At 40.9% G+C, this 19,496-nt stretch overlaps 1 protein-coding gene across 7 annotated transcripts in view; it reads left to right on the top strand.

The window, feature by feature from the left end:
* The window catches only part of trioa (trio Rho guanine nucleotide exchange factor a), a 108,371-nt gene extending 90,790 nt beyond the window's left edge, over nt 1–17,581 (top strand). For 2 of the 7 annotated variants that reach the window (XM_034298504.2, XM_053228431.1), the window contains 27 exons: nt 574–603; nt 722–873; nt 1,044–1,143; nt 1,243–1,486; nt 3,019–3,317; nt 3,429–3,599; nt 6,999–7,094; nt 7,286–7,434; nt 7,531–7,597; nt 8,140–8,243; nt 8,392–8,461; nt 8,549–8,638; nt 8,784–8,876; nt 8,989–9,039; nt 9,117–9,194; nt 9,309–9,500; nt 10,052–10,232; nt 10,676–11,442; nt 12,252–12,499; nt 12,678–12,816; nt 12,917–12,944; nt 13,040–13,202; nt 13,335–13,456; nt 13,554–13,632; nt 13,953–14,153; nt 14,355–14,493; nt 14,905–17,581. In XM_034298504.2, coding sequence (XP_034154395.2) covers nt 574–603; nt 722–873; nt 1,044–1,143; nt 1,243–1,486; nt 3,019–3,317; nt 3,429–3,599; nt 6,999–7,094; nt 7,286–7,434; nt 7,531–7,597; nt 8,140–8,243; nt 8,392–8,461; nt 8,549–8,638; nt 8,784–8,876; nt 8,989–9,039; nt 9,117–9,194; nt 9,309–9,500; nt 10,052–10,232; nt 10,676–11,442; nt 12,252–12,499; nt 12,678–12,816; nt 12,917–12,944; nt 13,040–13,202; nt 13,335–13,456; nt 13,554–13,632; nt 13,953–14,153; nt 14,355–14,493; nt 14,905–15,450 — 4,599 coding nt within the window. In that variant the 3' untranslated portion in view covers nt 15,451–17,581. Of the gene's footprint in view, nt 1–573; nt 604–721; nt 874–1,043; nt 1,144–1,242; nt 1,487–3,018; nt 3,318–3,428; nt 3,600–6,998; nt 7,095–7,285; nt 7,435–7,530; nt 7,598–8,139; nt 8,244–8,391; nt 8,462–8,548; nt 8,639–8,783; nt 8,877–8,988; nt 9,040–9,116; nt 9,195–9,308; nt 9,501–10,051; nt 10,233–10,675; nt 11,443–12,251; nt 12,500–12,677; nt 12,817–12,916; nt 12,945–13,039; nt 13,203–13,334; nt 13,457–13,553; nt 13,633–13,952; nt 14,154–14,354; nt 14,494–14,904 lie in introns of those variants that run through there. The other 5 variants (XM_034298505.2, XM_034298506.2, XM_053228430.1 and 2 more) reach the window with 5 other exon arrangements.
* The last annotated feature ends 1,915 nt before the right edge of the window (nt 17,582–19,496 follow it).

Raw genomic sequence — 19,496 nt, 5'->3', positions numbered from 1 at the left:
TTTTCTTTTAGCCAGATTACTGTTCATAAATTAGCCAGATTATTTGTTCATAAATTATTTTTATTTATACTGATGTATATTTAAGCTGTTCAAAAATGCTATTCTATAAAAGATATCTATAAAAGCTAAGGTTCACACAGTTCTGTTGGTAGGAAGGTTAAGCAACTTGTAAATCGGCTAGTTGGGAAAAGGACTAATACATGACAAGATTATACTTCATTCACTGATGTTTGCAAGCAACTGCCAGTATATTTTTGATAGCTAGTCCATGGTGGCTGTTAACGTTTCACATGACAAATGATCATGAACATCAAAACACATCTCTACAACATATTTTACTGTCTGTCAGTTTGTGTGAACTGTCTCAGTTACTTTAATATTTTGTGACTGTCCTGAGAACTGTTAAATAGTTGGAAATGCTGAGCACTATGCAGAAACGTTTTGTAATGCATGAACAAAATTGGGATTAAAAAAAAAATTCAGTGTTGTCCATCTGTCTTCAAAGCCAGTTTTGTCAGTTTTGTATTGTGTATTTCAAAAGTAGTGAAATTTTCTTCTATATTTCAAATTAAGCTAAGTCAGGGATGCAAACATGGAGCAATGGTGAGTATAGCCCAGCACTGACAGTTAACCCTTAGATTACAATTGACGCAAGAGTTGAGTGAGTGACCTGTCCTCAGCTTTATTCCTCTTTCTCTCTTTCTTTCTCACATACACACAGGCCTCCAGTATTGAAAACAAGCAGGACTGGATAAAACACATCCGTGAGGTGATTCAGGAGCGCACAGTTCACCTAAAGGGCGCACTGAAAGAACCTATCCACATCCCAAAGCCTTCCACAACCAAACACAAGGCCCGCAGGTACAATCTCAGGCCAGTAAAACCTTCCTATTCTCTACTAGATTTAGGTTTCTGTTTTTACTCTTTTGTTGCTTCCAACTGTGTTTCAGCTGGTTTGCACCTTCTTTTTAGTACATACCAGTTTGCTGAGGATTTGCTTGTAGGATTGTAGATTCTCATGTGCTGTGTGTTACCCCATGCAGAGATGGAGAGGACCTGGACAGTCAGGGTGAAGGCAGCAGTCAGCCGGACACCATCTCTCTGGCCTCCCGTACTTCTCAGAATACACTGGACAGCGACAAGGTTACAACTCAACCTTCCCAACCCTCACCTTCTGCACTTACCTGCAGTGTATTAATACACTTCTGACCCTGATGTGTTTTCCTTCTCTTGGTCACTTAGCTGTCTGGAGGCTGCGAGCTCACTGTGGTTATCCACGACTTCATGGCAGGGAACAGTAATGAGCTGAATGTGCGCAGGGGGCAGACGGTGGAGGTGCTCGAGCGGCTCCACGATAAGCCCGACTGGTGCTTAGTGCGTACCACCGACCGCTCACCTGCCAGTGAGGGCATCGTACCCTGTGCCATGCTCTGCATCGCTCACTCACGCAGCAGCATGGAGATGGAGGGAATCTTCAACCACAAAGGTGAGAAGAGCAAAAAAAAAGAAAGCCATATGTACATCTGGGCTTTTGTACAGCACAGTCCAAGAGTCCATCAGTCATAGTTAAGCAGCTTCTATATGAATTCGTGGAAAATCCACTGCTATGCTTTTAAATACGGTATGTTTAATGTGCATATATTTTATTGAAACATGGCATAAAATAGTGAAATTATTTTACATGTTCAGAATGTTTCTGAACATGTATACAGCTATATTTAATAATCCTAGATTTGGCTCAGCTTTAAACTATATATTTTGAATAATAATCAACTGAATAAAATGTTTTGTTACTTTATGGTACATGCTTTAATTACAGACCATTTGGCAGTGGACTTTTGAGCACTACTGTATTTGTGTGGTGGTCTGGGAAAACCCTTCACTTGGTGAAATTTGAACATTTTCTGCTATAGTATTATAGTACACAATTCTGAAAACTGCATGCTTTCCTGAAATTAAATGTTTCTTATTTGCATGTAGACTATATGGCCAAAGGTTTTTAAGCACCTGACCATCACATGCATATGCACTTTTTGAACATCCCATTCCAGATTTAGTTCCTTTGCTGTTATAATAACCTCTATTCTTCTGGGAAGGCTTTCCACTAGATTTTGGATCATGGATGTGGGGATTTGTGCTCATTCAGGCACAGGAGCATTAGTGAGGTCAGGCACTGATGTCAGGCGAGGATCCTGGGGTGCAGTCTGTGTTCCAGTTCATCCCAAAGGTGTTCAGTGGGGTTGAGGTCAGGGCTCTGTGCAGGACACTCGAGTTCTTCCACTCCAACCTTCTCAAACCATGTTTTCATGGAGCTCGCTTTGTGCACAGGAGCACTGTCATGCTGGAGCATGTTGGGGCCCCTTAGTTACAGTGAAGGGAAAATGCTATGGTATACCAAGACATCCTATACAATAGTGTGCTATTACACGTGTGCAACTACATTTGAAATTCTCTTTACCCCAAAAAGTGAAGAGAGAGAAAATTGAATTTAAAGTTTTTACTCTGACTGCAGAGCAGGAGCATCTTGGACAATTTGGGAGTCACTCTCCGGTTATAAACTGATTAGTTTTATGTCCATTATGCTCCAGTACCCGTCTGTCCAACAACTTGATCAATGCCTAACATTCACTGTGTGAGGAAATCACACTTAGCAAAGTTTTAGACATCTTAGACAGACTAACTATTTTTACTGCCTCGTTTGTTAAACTGGCTTCTTACCTGACTGGATCTTTGCAGGCACATTGCCGAGGCAAGATTAAAAAGTAAATAAAAACATTTTCACATCATTTTGCTGAAATATATTTATGGTTTAAGTATAAGTTATGGTGGCAGAGGAAACCAGTTTTGGCCAAAACCCTTTTTTGGTTGATTGCCAGAATTCAGCCAGAGTGGCATTGGACAGGTTTTCCCAGACTGCCACACATTTTTTTGACCTGCAAGACGTTATTTATACTGACTACACTGTTCTACTTGCATTGTTTTACAATACACTTACTATCTCTTCCTCTTTCTCTCCAGACACACTGTCAGTGTGCAGCAATGATGCCATCCTCCCTGGCTCATCTGCCACCCTGCAGCCTGGGCACATGATGGGTTCTCAGAGTTCTCCAGGACCCAAGAGACCAGGCAATACCTTGCGCAAGTGGCTGACCAGCCCTGTGAGGAGACTGAGCAGCGGCAAGGCGGACGGCCATGTAAAGAAGCTGGCGCACAAGCACAAGAAGAGCCGTGCCGATGTACGCAAGAGTGCAGAAGTGGGCTCGCAGAAAGACTCAGATGACAGCGCTGCCACACCACAGGATGAGACTGTGGAAGAGGTCAGGCCAGACTCTCTCTGCCACTGAGACTGCGATTTGTCATGTTAGCCATATTTCTTTGCTCAGTCAACTTTCCCTCCCAGTAATCTTGTGCCATGGCTCTCTTTACAGAGGGTGAGAAATGAAGGTCTAAGCAGTGGCACACTCTCCAAATCCTCCTCCTCGGGTATGCAGAGCTGTGGTGAGGAAGAGGGAGAGGAGGGAGCTGACTCGGTGCCTCTGCCTCCACCGATGGCCATCCAGCAGCACAGTCTCCTCCAACCTGATCCTCAGGATGACAAGGTGAACCCCTTGGATCAGATCTAACAGATGTGGGATTGTGGCCAAGAATGGGGAAATGACCTGTAATCACCTAATCTAGGCTACCAGGAAGTTCAAAACTAACCATATAATCTATGCCTAGAGAGAATGTCTAATAAATAGCTTGGCACTAAAGACCCCTTTTTTTTTTTTTTTTAATTTTTTTTTTTTTTGTCATGCTTTAAAATGGTTGACTGCAATACATGGATTTGGTTTATAGCCTTATAGACTATGTAAGACAAAAAAAAACACAACAGAGCGTAATCAACAATGGGGTGGAGTGATGAGGCCTATGATCATTTTCCTATAACACCATATCCTGAAGTGTTTTATTACTCTTATACCACAGCAGTTTGCCAACAATTACAATTTTTTAATATATTAATGAATTACATGTTGTATTTTACGTTTACAGTTATGTTTAACATCCACGAAACAAGTTCTTGTTATTAATTATGCTATAGCAACTATAAACCGTTGTTCACTCACCAGTCAAAAAAAAAAAAAAATCGACGTCTTGTCATGTCACTGAGAAACCGGAAGGCACAAGTCCTCTTTCCGAAGACTTATATGTGGTGGAAAACTTACTGACTGTTACACCCGAGACTTCCGTAAATCTTCCATAAATGTTACATAGACATAGTTTTCTTTGGTAACAACACTTTTTAAATATTATTATTATTCTTCACAGGTCCCTGTGAATGAGTTGTTACTACAATAAAGTATGAGAATGAGCGCATTAATATAAACCTGTGAATTGAATTCCAGTCGGGACTACTGTCAGAGCTGCTGAAAATTAATCAGAACCTTCTGACCAATCACATTTGAGAGTTCAGCAGTGCTGTGGTATAAAAGACTGTATAGACTGTAGACTTATTGTGGTATAGCCTCCGCTCACAACTATTAATCTTAGCACACAACACTTTGTAAGTATTATTTGTAATGTAGAATTTGAAGGGAGGTTTTTATACATCTTCATCCTCTTGAAGACCAGTATGCTGTTTATTCTCATGTGACCAAATTCACTGAAATGCACCAGGTGTAGATGGGGTCAGTCGTGCCAAAGGACAGCTTGTAACACTAATTTGTTTTTCTCTTTTGTTTTGTTCTCGGCTGTATCGTTTGCCATAGCATTATGTTGATTTGTGTCCTGTCTTTGTTTTATCTCAGTTTCCATACCTTTCCATTTGACTCCTTCCCTTTATGGCCTCCCTCCCTTCATCTCGCTTTCTGTTCCCATGCTTCAGCTTAGTCGCAAGACACAAAACCCATTTCTTTTGAATTTTCTTTACATTTTTATTTTGATCTTGCTTTGGTTGGATAGTAGAGACACAGATGCACCACCTTTTAGAAAATGCCCCCTGTCATTACCATGCAGGTGTCTTTAGAGGCAGATTCACCTTTCTGGATTTTTCTGTATTTCCATCTAGTCGAGATTTCTTCTTTTCATTTAAACTTTAATGCTTGCCCAAGTGCAATATCCCCCCCCCCATTTTTTTCTATTAGTTTTATACTTTTATATTGACTTTTCTATTTGTCATTTTTCTATGTAAAATTTTAATGTATAATTAAGCATCATCAAACCCGGTTCCTCCTGATCTGCTGGAGGTATTTTTTCTATTATTATTATTATTATTATTATTATTATTGTTTTAAACCGACTGGGTGCCTCAGAGTGTGTCGTAACTTGAACGTAGCTTCAGAGTACTAGCAGACGCGTATGCTGTGAAGCAAAGAGGAGTGTGTGGGTGTATGTGGGTCAGAGGGGGGGTCATGCGTCTAATGACTCTGAATCACAGAGAGCATCTCTCGCTCCCAACCCCTCTAACAACCACTCCCATTCCCCATCACCCCTCCCCCCCTTCCTCTGTGCTTTACCCCTCATTATCCACTCTGGTGTCTAATTGGCATGTAAAAGCTAAGCAGACCAGAGGCCACTCCCAGACACAAATTGGAAAGTCTGGAAGGCACAGCAAGGGTGAGATTTTCTGCTGGATTTCACTCTACTTGTATGTTATGGCTGAATTATTTCTGATTATTCATAATACAGACTCATAAAGGAACATTGCTTTTCAGCATCATATTATGTCTCACTTCACACTCTTGTCAACTTGTATGTCTGTAGCAAAAACTTGTGATTAGCCTCATGAATTGTAGAGATGAAGCTGTATCATATGAATAAGTTTCAATTTGCACATTTGTTTAGAACAGCTAAAATTTGGAAAGGTTTAGTTACATAAAATTTGTTAAGCATATCCAAATTAAAAAAAATTAAACAAATTAAACATATCCTTGTTTTAAAAAATAGTCCAGATAAATGGCAACAACAGTTACTTTTAATACATAAACAGTCATTTCGTTTCTGGCTATAAATTAGATAATTTGAAGTGGTTATATTTTGTTGTGTAGTAGCACTTCATTTGACCTCTTTTGACTAGCATCATGGATTCTGGACAGATGAGACATCTGTTTGATTGTGACATGGGGAAAGTAAAGACATACTTCTCTGTCCATTCATCTTTAAACTTTTTTTTTTTGTTAACTTTTTTTTTTTTTAAACAAACCATGCTGTTATTTTGCTAATCAGACCAGAGAAGGTAAATAATAAGAAAGATCTACAGAAAGTCTGTGAAAACTCTCCCCTTTGTGACCTAATGTCTTTAGCCATGTAGATAAGCTAAAAGCTTAAATCTTCTACAGAAGCCAAACTGCTTCATGTTTTGAAAACTACAGCCAGTTTGATACGGCTCTGCTACGTTATTTTTTCAAGAACTCTGTTCGGCCCACTGCAGTCCACCAGTGAACGATGCCTGGTTTAAATATTTCCTTGGTGCTGAGTTTTATCTGACAAGATTTTGACAGTGGTGTGTTGCTGAACATAATGCTAATGTCTAGTGGAATGTTCCTTTAAAGGCACATAATTTTTTATTTATAGCAAACATGCTTCTATCCATATCACAGTTGGGCTCAGTATCAAGGATATTCCTGATTGTTTATGAGTATATATTTCATTAAATTATTGCTCTCACTGCTAAATAGGCTGTAGCCCAGGAGACTGTTGGTCCAGAAAACAGCATATTTATATTCTGTTAGATGAGAATCTGGGACAGCGTCAGAAATGTCACTTGTGCCATAGTGATTGCATTTTCAGATTAATTTACTGTAATTTGATTTTGCGTAATTGGTTACCTGTAAGACAGGAATGTCGTAAGATCAGGTTTCTTTGCATGTCTACATGTCTTATAGGACTACGAAACATACAAAAGCAAAGCATACTGCTTTATGGTATAAAATTAAAGGCATATCATTTTCTTGCACCAGATTTTTTTTTCTTTGCCTAGATGATGCCTTACTCATTTTTTCCTCACTCGTTCTCCACAGACATCATCCCGTCTTTCAGTCCGCCCCTCCAGCTCAGAAACGCCTAGTGCTGCCGAGTTAGTCAGCGCCATTGAAGAGCTGGTCAAAAGCAAGATGGTAAGTGTCATATAGGCATGTAAAAGCTGTGTGTGTGTGTGTGTGTGTGTGTGTGCGCGCGCTGAGTGATCAGAATGTATGTAATGTTAGCGTTTTCTGAATTTCTTATGGTACAGGAGGTAATGAGGTAGTGGGACATATTAATTATGGTGTTTTGGGTGACTGTGTGTACTGGTTGTGTCTCTGCTCAGGCTCTTGAGGACAGGCCCAGCTCTTTGTCCGTTGAGCAGGGGGACAGCAGCAGTCCTTCTTTCAATCCCTCAGACAACTCCCTCCTCTCCTCCTCTTCTCCCATCGATGAGATGGAAGAGCGCAAGACAGGCTTTCTCAAGAGACGCCAGTAAGTCTTTACTCAACACCTGAAAGCATTTCCACCCCCATCAGGATGTTTTCTGTGTCTGTTATGAACCTCACTGTCCTGTTTGTCTAATTGTAGCTATGTGCTGCTGGAGTTGGTCGAGACAGAGAGGGACTATGTGAGGGATCTTGGTTTGGTTGTTGAGGTAAGTGGTCTTTTCCTGCTGCACATTTGATTGGAATTTTTCCCACCAGAAAACAGGAGCAATGCTTTTTCCATTGGCCATCAGTCCAGTACTGTATATTGTATGGTTTTTGGTACCTACTCAATCAGGAACTAATGATAACCTGGAATGGTAAACTATCAGCACAGTTTATTGTTGATTGGTTCTGCATACCATGTCACACAACGTCAGATGCACAGAATTTGAAAATACATCATTTATGAAACAATAAGCAATAGTCTGATTTGTTGGTGCTGTCAAGAACAATTCAGTTTAATTTTATTTGCGTACTGCTTTTAATGTAGATCTAGAGCCCTAATGAGCAAATCAGTGGTGACAGTAGCAAGGAAAAACCTTATCAGTAGAACCCCAGTTTTTGTTGGTTCAGGTTCTGTTCTGGTCAGTTAGGTCAGAGGAAATGAGACCCTTCTTTTAGATAATTTATTTTGTGTAGCATTTTCTTAGGAATGATGCATTTTAATGCCATGCTACGTTTGAGTGATGTTGCTTTATCTCTTTAACAGGGTTATATGGCCAGGATGAAAGAGGAAGGCGTTCCAGATGACATGAAAGGAAAAGACAAGATTGTGTTTGGCAACATTCACCAGATCTATGACTGGCACCGGGAGTATGTAATCCTTCTTGTACTATAAATATGCATAAGTGCAATGTTCATTTTGAATCTTTTCTCTTTCTTTAGAGCTTCTTAAAACTCACTGCTGGAATGCTCTCTAAATCACCTGTACTATAAGTACTAATAATCCCTGTTCTTTCAGTTTCTTTTTGGGAGAGTTGGAAAAGTGCCTTGATGACCCTGATCATCTGGGCCCTCTATTTGTGAAACACGTGAGTTCATTTCTTCATGTAGTGCATGTTCAGACATTCTGTTTTCCAAAACCTTCATCTTTATTATTATGTTTGCTCTCATTGCAGGAGCGAAGGTTGCACATGTACATTGTTTACTGCCAGAATAAACCCAAATCTGAGCACATTGTCTCAGAGTACATTGACACTTACTTTGAGGTATGTGTTTTGTAAAACTCTGGCACAATGCTATAAAATAATATAAAACTAGATGTGCAACAGGGTTTATCTTTTTTTGAATGCAAGATTTCAAACTGCAGTTTGAGATTATATGTAACATTTGCATTTTGCCCTTCACTGGCAGGACCTAAAGCAACGTTTAGGTCACAGGCTGCAGATCACTGACTTACTCATCAAACCAGTGCAGAGAATCATGAAGTACCAGCTGCTGCTCAAGGTCTGATGATCTCTGTCGATTTCTTAATTTTCCAGACTGTAGAGCTTTAGTATAATTTCCAGAGCTGTCTAATCAGCTTTCCTGCTCAAGTATTCTTTTGGTTTTTTTCTAGGACTTCTTAAAGTACTCCAAAAAAGCTGGGCTAGACTCACTGGATTTGGAGGTGGGCAAGTTGTTCCTAATGAGTGTTGATGTATATTTGGACCCACTAGATTGCTCAGTAATGTTCTTTCGTTACAGAAAGCGGTTGAGGTCATGTGCATTGTACCAAAGCGATGCAATGACATGATGAATGTCGGACGACTACAGGGATTTGATGTAAGGCAATCAGTGCTTGGTCAAAATGAAAAATTAAGCTATGTGGACTACTAGCTTGTTTTACCATCGTCCATCAAAGGGTGAATTTAAGTTTGTTCTTATTCTGTCTTTTAGGGGAAGATAGTGGCTCAAGGTCGTCTCCTCTTGCAGGACACCTTCATGGTGTCAGACTCTGATGGAGGCCTGCTGGGCAGGATGAAGGAGCGAAGAGTCTTCCTCTTTGAGCAGATTGTTATTTTTAGTGAGCCCTTGGATAAGAAGAGAGGCTTCTCCATGCCTGGTTTCCTTTATAAGAACAGCATCAAGGTATGTTCTGACATCCAGGTCTCCTCTGGTTCTTTTGGATTGATATTACGACTGCGTGTTTGATGGTGTGCATAACATGTAACTCACTGTGTAGAATGTATCAATCTATTATTATTTGCTCCCCAGGTAGTGGAAGTAATAAACTAGAAGGAATTTGGGATTTGGTCAAATGGTATATTAACATGGCCTAAATAATTATAATTAAAAAAAAAGCCCTTTGTGAAGACACACTGACAATGATGATAAGCCTGAAAAGACCATAAGCCTTTCATTTGCAAAAGTAATGTTTGTATTAATGTTACAAAAGGATATTTATATATTTATTCGGTTAAGAAAAAGGTAACACTGCTCAGGTAACACTGGCTGATTTTCTAGTAGCTTTACAATACAAAATGTTTGCATATATCTGTACAAATGTTATTGTTTGTTTTTGTGTTTTACATTAGTTTTCATTTATATTGCATATTGTATTTTTTGTCCATAGAGTGCAGCCCTAATTTTCTTGTGTTTATGTTCATGATGATAATTATTTGCACTATGTTTGTATGCAGGTGAGCTGTTTGGGCCTGGAGGACAGTGCAGACGGCGACCCGTGTAAGTTTACCCTGACCTCCAGAATGCCAAATGGCAGCACTGAGGCCTTTCTCCTGCACTCCTCCCACCCTGGAGTCCGGCAGGTCTGGACCCTGCAGATCAACCAGATCCTGGAGACCCAGCGCAACTTCCTCACTGGTATAACGACTGCACTGCACTGTTTTGCTTTGGCAGACAAGATGGCAGAAAAGAACTGATCTATGTACCAAACAACTACAGTAGCAATGCAGCAGGACAGTGTATTTTTTCTGTAAATTTATGTTGAGCTTTTCTGATGGCGAGAAACAGTCCACCTCGCTACTTAGCCCAATGTCTCCGGGTTCACAGGGAAAAACACAGCTCTCTTGCTTAAAGAGCAAAGAATCTGCAGTGCTCTGAAGACAGTGGTGATCTCATTCCACAAAACTACAAAGGATTAGACAGGCCATTTATATATATATATATATCTGTGTGTGTATACTTAACAGCATCAGCAAGTTGTCCCCACTGTCGACAGTGCCTGAATGCACTCTTACCTAAATACTCTATTACTTACTGCTCTCTCTCGCTCTCTCTTTCTCTCTCTTTTTTTTTTTATACAGCGCTGACTTCTCCAATTGACTATCAGAGGAATCATGTGGGAGGGAGTGTGAGCGCTCCGACTGGTTCTTCTGTCAGTAGTGGAGGGCAGGGAGTGGCTCGTGGAGGGGGTATGGCGGTCCCAGTCGCATCAGGCTGTCGCTCTCGCCCCTCCCGTATCCCTCAACCCTCCCGCCTTCCTCAGCCTCTTCGACATCACTCTCCTGCCCTGGGCCCCGGAGCCAGTGAGCCGGATGGCCCCAACAAAATCTCAGGTATGCCCCCTAGGTCCCTCCCCTCTTGCACTACAGACCCTGACACAAGCAGAGACTCTGCTAGGCTGAAGCTATCAGACAGTCCTCAGTCTAAACGCAGTGAGCCTGTGGAGGATGTTTCCAAAGAGAATCAAGATTTGTCCGTTCCAGCCCAGATCCCTCGAGCTACAGTGCCCCCATTAGCACTGGTGAAGCCCAGACCGGGAACTATCTCCCCAGTGGGTACTCCGCTGGCCACGTCAGGCTTCAAAGACTTCCTGGCACCCTGCAGCCCAGGGCCAAAGAATGGTGGCTGCTCCACTCCTTCCTCCTCTGCCAGCTTCTGGAGCTCCATGCCAGGCTCTCCAGCTGGCCGGCCCGGCTCCTTCACCTTTCCTGGCGAAGCGTGTGAAACGCTGAGCCGGCCTAATCAGAACCAAAGCCACCGGCATTCCAGCCACAGTAAAGATGCAGACCGCATGAGCACATGCTCCTCGGCCAGCGAGCAGTCGGTCCAGTCCACCCAGAGTAATGGGGTAAGAGCTCTGCTTCAGTGCTTTTTGCAGCTCAGCCCCAGCAGCTCTCCTCTACAAGATTCTGCTGCTTTTTGTCCCTCTCTTGTCTACTCAAGTACTTACTAACCCCACTTCTTCTTCTCTCTGCCTCCGATGACTGGGATTTCCAGCTCTGCATTCCTGAACTGTAACACATCTTTACTGCCACTCAGTGTACTAACTTCTGCATCTTTGTATGTGGCAGATTCTGGAGAGATAACATTCTCTCCTCTTTTACAAACTCTCACAGCATTATCTCACCTCATACTTTACTTACAGTGTTTGAGGACAGGCTTTCTCTCTTTCCTCTGTCTGGACTGCTGCCATGTTAACACTTCTTATCCTTCTCATTTCCTACTTGGAAAATAATGGTCAATTATATCAGCTTTTCTTGATCCTAATTTAGAAAATTGTAAATATAGCTACCTAGTCTCTATTTTCAGCTACACAGTATAGTTCGCAATGTGGGTTTAAATCACTTTAAATATCTGACGTGAATTCTGGTCTCATATTACATTCTCCCTTTTTTTTGTGAGACATGTTTGGTTTCATTATGCATGGTTTCTCAGGTTTGCACTCAAAACATAGACACTTACAAATAATATGCTGGATGCTGTCTTGTGACCATTATGTAGGTAATTAACCATATATGAGCATGGATATGGTAGTGTTGTTGGGTGTTGCACTAGTTTTGTGTCTATCATTAGCTGTGAAATATAAGCATTGTCCAACAAAAATAACCTTGTGTGTTCTTGACTAAAGATCATTTTTGTGTGTGTTGACATTCACAGAGTGAAAGCAGCAGCAGCAGTAACATTTCCACAATGCTCGTGACGCAGGACTATGTGGCTCTGAAAGAGGATGAGATTAATGTGTGTCAGGGTGAGGTGGTGCAGATCCTGGCCTCAAACCAGCAAAATATGTTCCTGGTGTTCCGCGCCGCTACAGATCAGAGCCCAGCCGCTGAGGGCTGGATCCCCGGCTACGTGTTGGGCCACACCTCAGCAAGCACCCCCGATGCCCCAGAGGGAACCATCAAGTAAGAGCAGCAACAATGAAACACTAATTTAGCAGGAGTTACAATCAAATTTCATCATCAGTGATTAGATAGCACTTTTTTTTTTACTGTAGATAGTGAATTCTGCTTTGATTTGGTTTGCACTTCCTTTTAAGCTCTATAAAAAATAAAGGCAAAAACACATTTTTTTAAAAACTAGGAAATCATCTTCATGGCACACGTCCCTCCGTATCCGTAAGAAGTCAGAGAGAAGAGAAAAGGAGGGAAAGAAAGAGGCCAAGCTTGAAAATGGATACAGGAAGTCCAGAGAGGGCTTACCTAACAAGGTGTCTGTGAAGGTAACATACATCTCAGATCCTAGTACTATAGCTTAAATTTGACCATCATCTCACAGGTGTTTGTTTTCCTTATAACTTGCCTTTTTTTTTTTTTTGGCAGCTTCTAAATCCGAATTACATCTATGATGGTAGGTTTGTTTATTCAGCTTTGGTACTTTCTGTAAAATGCTCATTTTATGTAATTTGTGTTTAGATAATAATGAGTGGGATGATTTTTCTCCAGTTCCGCCAGAGATCCTCGTTCCGCTGAGTGATGTGACCTGTGATAAGGGTGAGTGTGTCACACTGAGGTGTAAAGTGTGCGGCCGCCCCAAAGCCACCGTCACATGGAAGGGACCCGACCAAAGCACGCTGAGCAACAACGGCCACTTCAGCATAGCTTACAGGTACATGCACATGTCTTTATATTGTAGAGCTTCTTATATGCTTGTAGATTCCTAAGATAAAAACTACACTGTGAATTATCATTAACACGTTCTGCATGTAATGATGGATTTAACATGATGTTCATCATGCAGTGAGACTGGTGAGGCCACTTTGCGCATCGTGGGTGTGGCATCAGAGGATGATGGTATTTACACCTGCATCGCCACCAATGATGTAGGGAGTGTGACGACGTCAGCCAGTCTCAGGGTGTTGGGTAAGTACACACGCATGACATGTAACGCTATTGCACTGATGAAGATCAAATGAATCATGAACAACAAAAAAATCTCATAAATCTTATTTCCTCATAGGTACCTCCAGTGATGGACTCCGAGTCATGTGGAAAGACAACTTTGAGTCTTTCTACACTGAGGTGGCAGAATTGGGCAGGTAAGATTTAAATCCTTTAAATCTATGGGAACACCTGCTTGTTATATGGAGTTATGGTGGGAATTTCTGGGCTGATTTGGATTTAATTAATTTAAAGATTCTTAATGCATGTCATTTTGTATAATTATTATCAGGTTACTCCAAGTAAATTTTTAATATAGCAAGATAAATCTGAGAGTTTGTTGATGGTCTGAACATTTCCACCTTGCTTGTGATATAGGATTCTGTAGCTATAAATGAGGATGAAATGATGTGTGTGAGGTTGTGTATAACTTTAATTACTCACATTTAATTCAACATTAATGTGTTTTGTGTGTCAGGGGCCGCTTTGCTGTGGTGAAACGCTGTGACCAGAAGGGAACCAAACGGACTGTAGCCGTTAAACTGGTCAATAAGAAACTAATGAAACGTGATCAGGTCACACAGGAACTCAGCATTTTAAAAAGACTGCAGCATCCTCATATAATCAGCCTACAGGACATCTTTGAGACCCCCAGCAGTTATGCACTCATCCTTGAGATGTGAGTACAGTCATACTGTTATACATGCACACAAACACTGCAGCTTTTGTAGTGACACCCACACAGTGAACACATAAATGTTACATAAATGCATTATTACAATGTAATAAACACACATTATTCGAATGTGTGTATCTGGCTAATGCTGTGTGTGTGTGTGTGTGTGTGTGTGTGTGTGTGTGCGTGCGCGTGCGCGTGCAGGGCTGATCAGGGACGTCTGCTGGACTTCATTGTCAGCTGGGGGAACCTCACTGAGGAGAAAGTGGCCTTTTACTTGCGGGACATTTTAGAAGCTTTGCACTACCTTCATAACTGCAGAATAGCTCATCTGGATGTAAAGGTCAGTTTGATCATATCATAGGATTTATGATGAAAAGAGGGGAATCAAAAAGTGAACTGGGTCTTTTAAAGTACCCCTCAACACGTCATTTTAAACCATGAAAATAATCAACCACCAGCACACATTTTACAATCCTGTGGGTAGCAGCCACGTGGCAGGTGGAATGTGGACGCTTCCATCCGTCAGAGGCTTAACCCATCTGAGGGAACTATTTAAAAAACAAAAATAATAATCATGATTTTGAGCTCAGGGGCACTTTAATTGATTCAGGTGATATGTTTCTAGATTGTGCAGATGTAGGAGTGCTTACTATAGCCATACTTGATGATGAGCAAGTTCATAATAAAATTGTATATTTATATTCAAACTACATTTCTAATTTCAAACATCTTTTTTCCAAAACTGTCTCAGCCTGAAAATCTGGTGGTGGATCAGAGCTCCTCTCAGCTGACAGTGAAGCTGACGGATTTTGGGGATGCGGTGCAGCTGAACTCTGCCCACTACGTTCACCCTCTCCTGGGCAGCCCTGAATTTGCTGCCCCTGAGGTGGTTCTTGGGGAGCCTGTCTCTCTAACCTCTGACCTCTGGAGCCTTGGGGTGGTTACCTACGTGATCCTGAGCGGGGCCTCGCCCTTCCTGGATGAGAGTGTGGAGGAGACGTGCCTCAACATCTGCCGGCTAGACTTCAGCTTCCCTGATGATTACTTCCAGGGCGTGAGCCAGGAGGCGCGGGACTTTGTGTGTCTGCTGCTTAGGACGGAGCCTAACAAACGTCCCGCCCCTTCTGTCTGCCTACAGGAGCCTTGGCTGAGGCCAGGGAGTGGCCAGGGGTCTACTGAGGGCATTGACACCTCCAGACTCATCTCCTTCATTGAGCGGCGCAAACACCACAACGACCTGCGGCCGTTAGGGGGCATCAGGCCCTTCCTACACAGTAGACTCCAACCCAGGATGTGATAACGAAATAAAAAAAGCTAATCTCATCCTCTTTCAGCAGCCGAATGTGATTCAGAAGAAACTGTCAATCCTGCGTCAATCGAAGTATGTGGAAATGACTGCCTCATCCAATCAGAGCCGTGTAGAACACAGTTCAGAGACGAGTGACGTCTGTGGATTAAATGTCCTTTCCCAGTCTTATGCTACTGGCTGGTTCAAAATATAATGAAGATTTGTAAGAGATTTAATGAATGGAATATATATCGAACTGTTTTACTGATCAGCGATCAATTTAACCACACGGATTCGTTTGTGTGGGGAAAAAAATGTATCTGCCCAACAGTGGCAGAGCTTTTCTGTGACAAGTGATGCACATGAATCTAGTGTGGAGAGAACCTTTTCCCCCCATTTTGCCTGAGCCAGAGGGAGCAATCAGTTCTTTTGCGCTTTTACAGTATTCAAGTGAAAACATTTTAGGGGAAAAAGTACTTGTGAGTGACAATAGGTACACATCTGAATGAACACTATCACTAATGAAGCAAAAAGAAACAAATGCGTAGAATCCACAAAAACATTTTGGATTCAGCTTGAATGGTGCAAAGTTAACTTATGACGGCGGTTTATTTTGAATCATTTACATTCAAATCAAAGGTTGTTTGGTTGCCTAGCTTAATAAGTTGCTTTGTCAAACAACGATCATCACGCCACATTTAGCTGTAACAATTTTCAAGTGCTGCAAGTGAAACCTCTTAAACACTTTTTTTTTAAAAATTGCTTTAAATAGAACAAATTGTGTTGTGCAATTTAAAGATGTGTAAGCCTTACTTTGTACATAGTTAGTGTCTACCACTTTATTTCATGTTTTTTCCTTTTTAATGCTATTTGTTCACAGAGATCATCCCAGCACGGGAGAGATGATGAATCCCAAGGGAAGATAGCCATAGGGCAGCCAAACGGTCTGAGTGGCAGTTCACGTATGAGCTCAAAGGAAGACTGAATACTGTAAATGCACTCACGTTGTATGTTATGTTCCAGATTCTTATCATGTGCAATGTTGCCGCTTAACCAGTTTATGCAACTATTTATGAAGACATCTTGTTGTACCTGAAATAAATATATAGACAAGCATGTACTTGGTACTGCAAGTTCTGCTCTTAGTTGCGTTTATTTTAACCTGGACTTTATCTTCAGTTGAGTATTATTTCCCTGTCACGCCACAGGGTCATTGTCTACATGGCACTTATGCGTTCTTGTCACTTTTTTGTTAATATTATTAGTGTACCAAAGCTCTGCAAGCTTCATGAGGCTTTTTTAAATATCACGTTTCACTATATTAAGTTATACATGGCAGGTTTGTTTACATGTGTTTACCATAGCTTTATTTTTTAAGTCTGAAGATTTGTTTCCTGAATGTTCTTGACATTTCACAGAGATAACATACTCACACTATCACACTATTAATCAGACAGGTTTATCAGGCCGTTTTGGTTATTTAACAGCTTCTTGTGATGCCAAGAACTCATTGACATAAATGTGAAGCCTTTAAATTATAATATTTATATCTCATTGATAGTTTTTATACAAATTTAGATCATATGTCCAAGGCCTCAGATAGTTTTTGGTGATACAGTGGCTAGGAAAAGATTTTCAGCAATTTGACAAAGTAGTGAAATTTGCACTGAAGAGATTTTTCCTTTACAGCTTTCTGTTGGTGCGTAGCCTACAGCCGCCGTTCATGTCCCTAAGCACCTGTAACTGTCACATCACCTCATTTAACCGCTATCATTCAGTGTCTGAAACTCAGTCGAATGTGGGAGTGGGGCAGAGAATCTTTCCTGTAGGAAGGAACGTGGTGGCTCCATCTGTGTAGTTCCATATCATGTCTTATTTATTTGTCATTGTAAAGTTGTACAGATGCTGTTACATCATGGGAAGTCGGACTGGATGCATTTAAATGTTTTGTTGATTGTTTTTTTTTTCTATCATTGTTTTTTAAGGTGTGTATGATCATTGTAAACTTTTTATTTCAGTTATTTTATACTTTTGCATGTATATTTCTTTGTACATACACCATAAGTGTTTACGCAATATGTGCTGTAAATATTTTCAGTTTTGCCATCAATTATTTTGAAATTAAACATATGGAACATTGTCTAGACTACTGTGCTGATTACAAGCATCTACGGTGTTAGTGTTTAATGTAGACAGACTGAACAGTGAGTCGTCAACATGGCTGCAGCTACACGTCCTTCTACAAGCCATTATTCACATGTTTAATTTGTGCTTGTTAAGATTCTTCTTTTTAAAGAATTGACATGAAGGTGTTGTGAAGGTCGATGTGTAAAGTCTGAAATTTGTCATCACTATGTAATGGGCTGAATATTCAAAGTCTTACCTTTGTGTTCAGATTTGAGGTGCCTCGATAAGCAAGTCTGCAACTTTACCCTCATGTTTGTAACAGCGCCTTTTCCTGAGCTGGCCTTTATGTGCACTGATGATACCATAATACTTGCTGATAATGGCTTTTTATAGTAAACTTTAGTCGCTTTGTATTTGTCTTGTTACACTTGTTGTAATGTACTCTAACTGCTGTAACTACTGGATGTCCTCTCGGATGCTACATATCTAGTGCTATTGCCTTCTCTCTGAAACTTATGATTGGTTTATAATCACTGGACTTTGTTTTTCTTTCTTTTTCATTCCAGACATCCAACCAATTAACAAATGCCAGCTCAGCCTGAAAATCTGGTGGTGGATCAGTGCTCCTCACGCTGACGGATTTCGGAGATTCAGTGCAGCTGAACTCTACTCATTAAAAACCACTGAAAGGGCAAAAGTTAAAAAAAAAAAAAAAAAAAAATCTCACACAGCTTGTCCAAGCTTTCTTCTAAAAACAATTCTGCCAAGTTCTAAGAACAGAAGTAATAATAAGGGAATTACATTCCTTTTAGGCCAGGAAACAATGTTTCCAAACAAGACTTCCTCCCAGGTTTGCTCCTTTCATTTTCCAGCAGGGACATATAATTCAACTTAAAAACCCCAATTCCAGTTTGAACAGGAACAGGATCAAAACAGCAAAGAAGGAACTAAAGAAAATGTAAAAAACGACTTCTGTCAACCACTTCCAGTAAATTTAGTTAACCGTGCATGTGTGTGCACACACAATCACCTCATAAGTCCTATTATGTGGCACTGTCATAAACTTGCTACTAAAAAAAACAAGGACGAGCAAATCTTTCATTACTGTTTTGACAGATTTTGAATAGGTGAGGACTTTAATTCAATTTGCTGTTTCCCCCAGGTTCCCATTTGTCTGACTCGTTCATGCTTCACATCCATGACCTTAAGGTACAGATTGGGCTGGAGAGCTGCAGTGTAGTGCTTTATGTAATACATGTATTAAACTGTGTGTGAGAGGGAGAGAGAGAGATAAAGCATGATGTGTTGCTAAAACAGGTAGCAGTTCCTACAAGTTTCCGAGTTCATCCTAGTCATCTTAGGACTCATTTTTTGATTGTCATGTTAAATGTTCTGTTGAGTTTCAAGCAGATTATGGTCAAGATTATGGTTACTGCACTGGAACTATGTCCAGTGTCACATTGCAGGTATGTTAGTATAGGTTATAGGGAAGTGCTGTTGAATGCTGGCTGCAAGGCAAATCACAGGTTTATATTAATGTGCTAATAAGTTTCTATTGCACCAATGTATACGTGGACTTAAAAATGTTATTTAACAAAAAAAATGTACAATTGTTGGTATGAAGTTTTCTGTGAAATGTTTGTTTAACTTTTATGGATGGAGTCTATAGTGTCACTGCTTTGTAATCGTCACCTCAGTGGCTGCATATGTAGTACGTGTCAGAATGATTGTTTTTCTCTTGGCTGTAACATTATCTGCTCAGGAATGTGTAGAGAGGTGGCTTGCTATAAACCGTGCATGGCTGCAGGTCACCACTTTATTCAAGACTTTTAGAGAGAGTGCTGAGGTACCAGCTTCTTTCTTCCATGTTTACATTCCCTTCAAATCTCATAACAGCTCAACTTCTCTGCTCCAGCATTCACTTACGC

Source organism: Pangasianodon hypophthalmus, chromosome 23 (assembly GCF_027358585.1).
Source record: "Pangasianodon hypophthalmus isolate fPanHyp1 chromosome 23, fPanHyp1.pri, whole genome shotgun sequence".
In the NCBI taxonomy this organism is placed as follows: domain Eukaryota; kingdom Metazoa; phylum Chordata; class Actinopteri; order Siluriformes; family Pangasiidae; genus Pangasianodon; species Pangasianodon hypophthalmus.
Note: the sequence above shows the minus strand (reverse complement) of the source record. Positions and strands in the feature narration are given on the sequence as shown.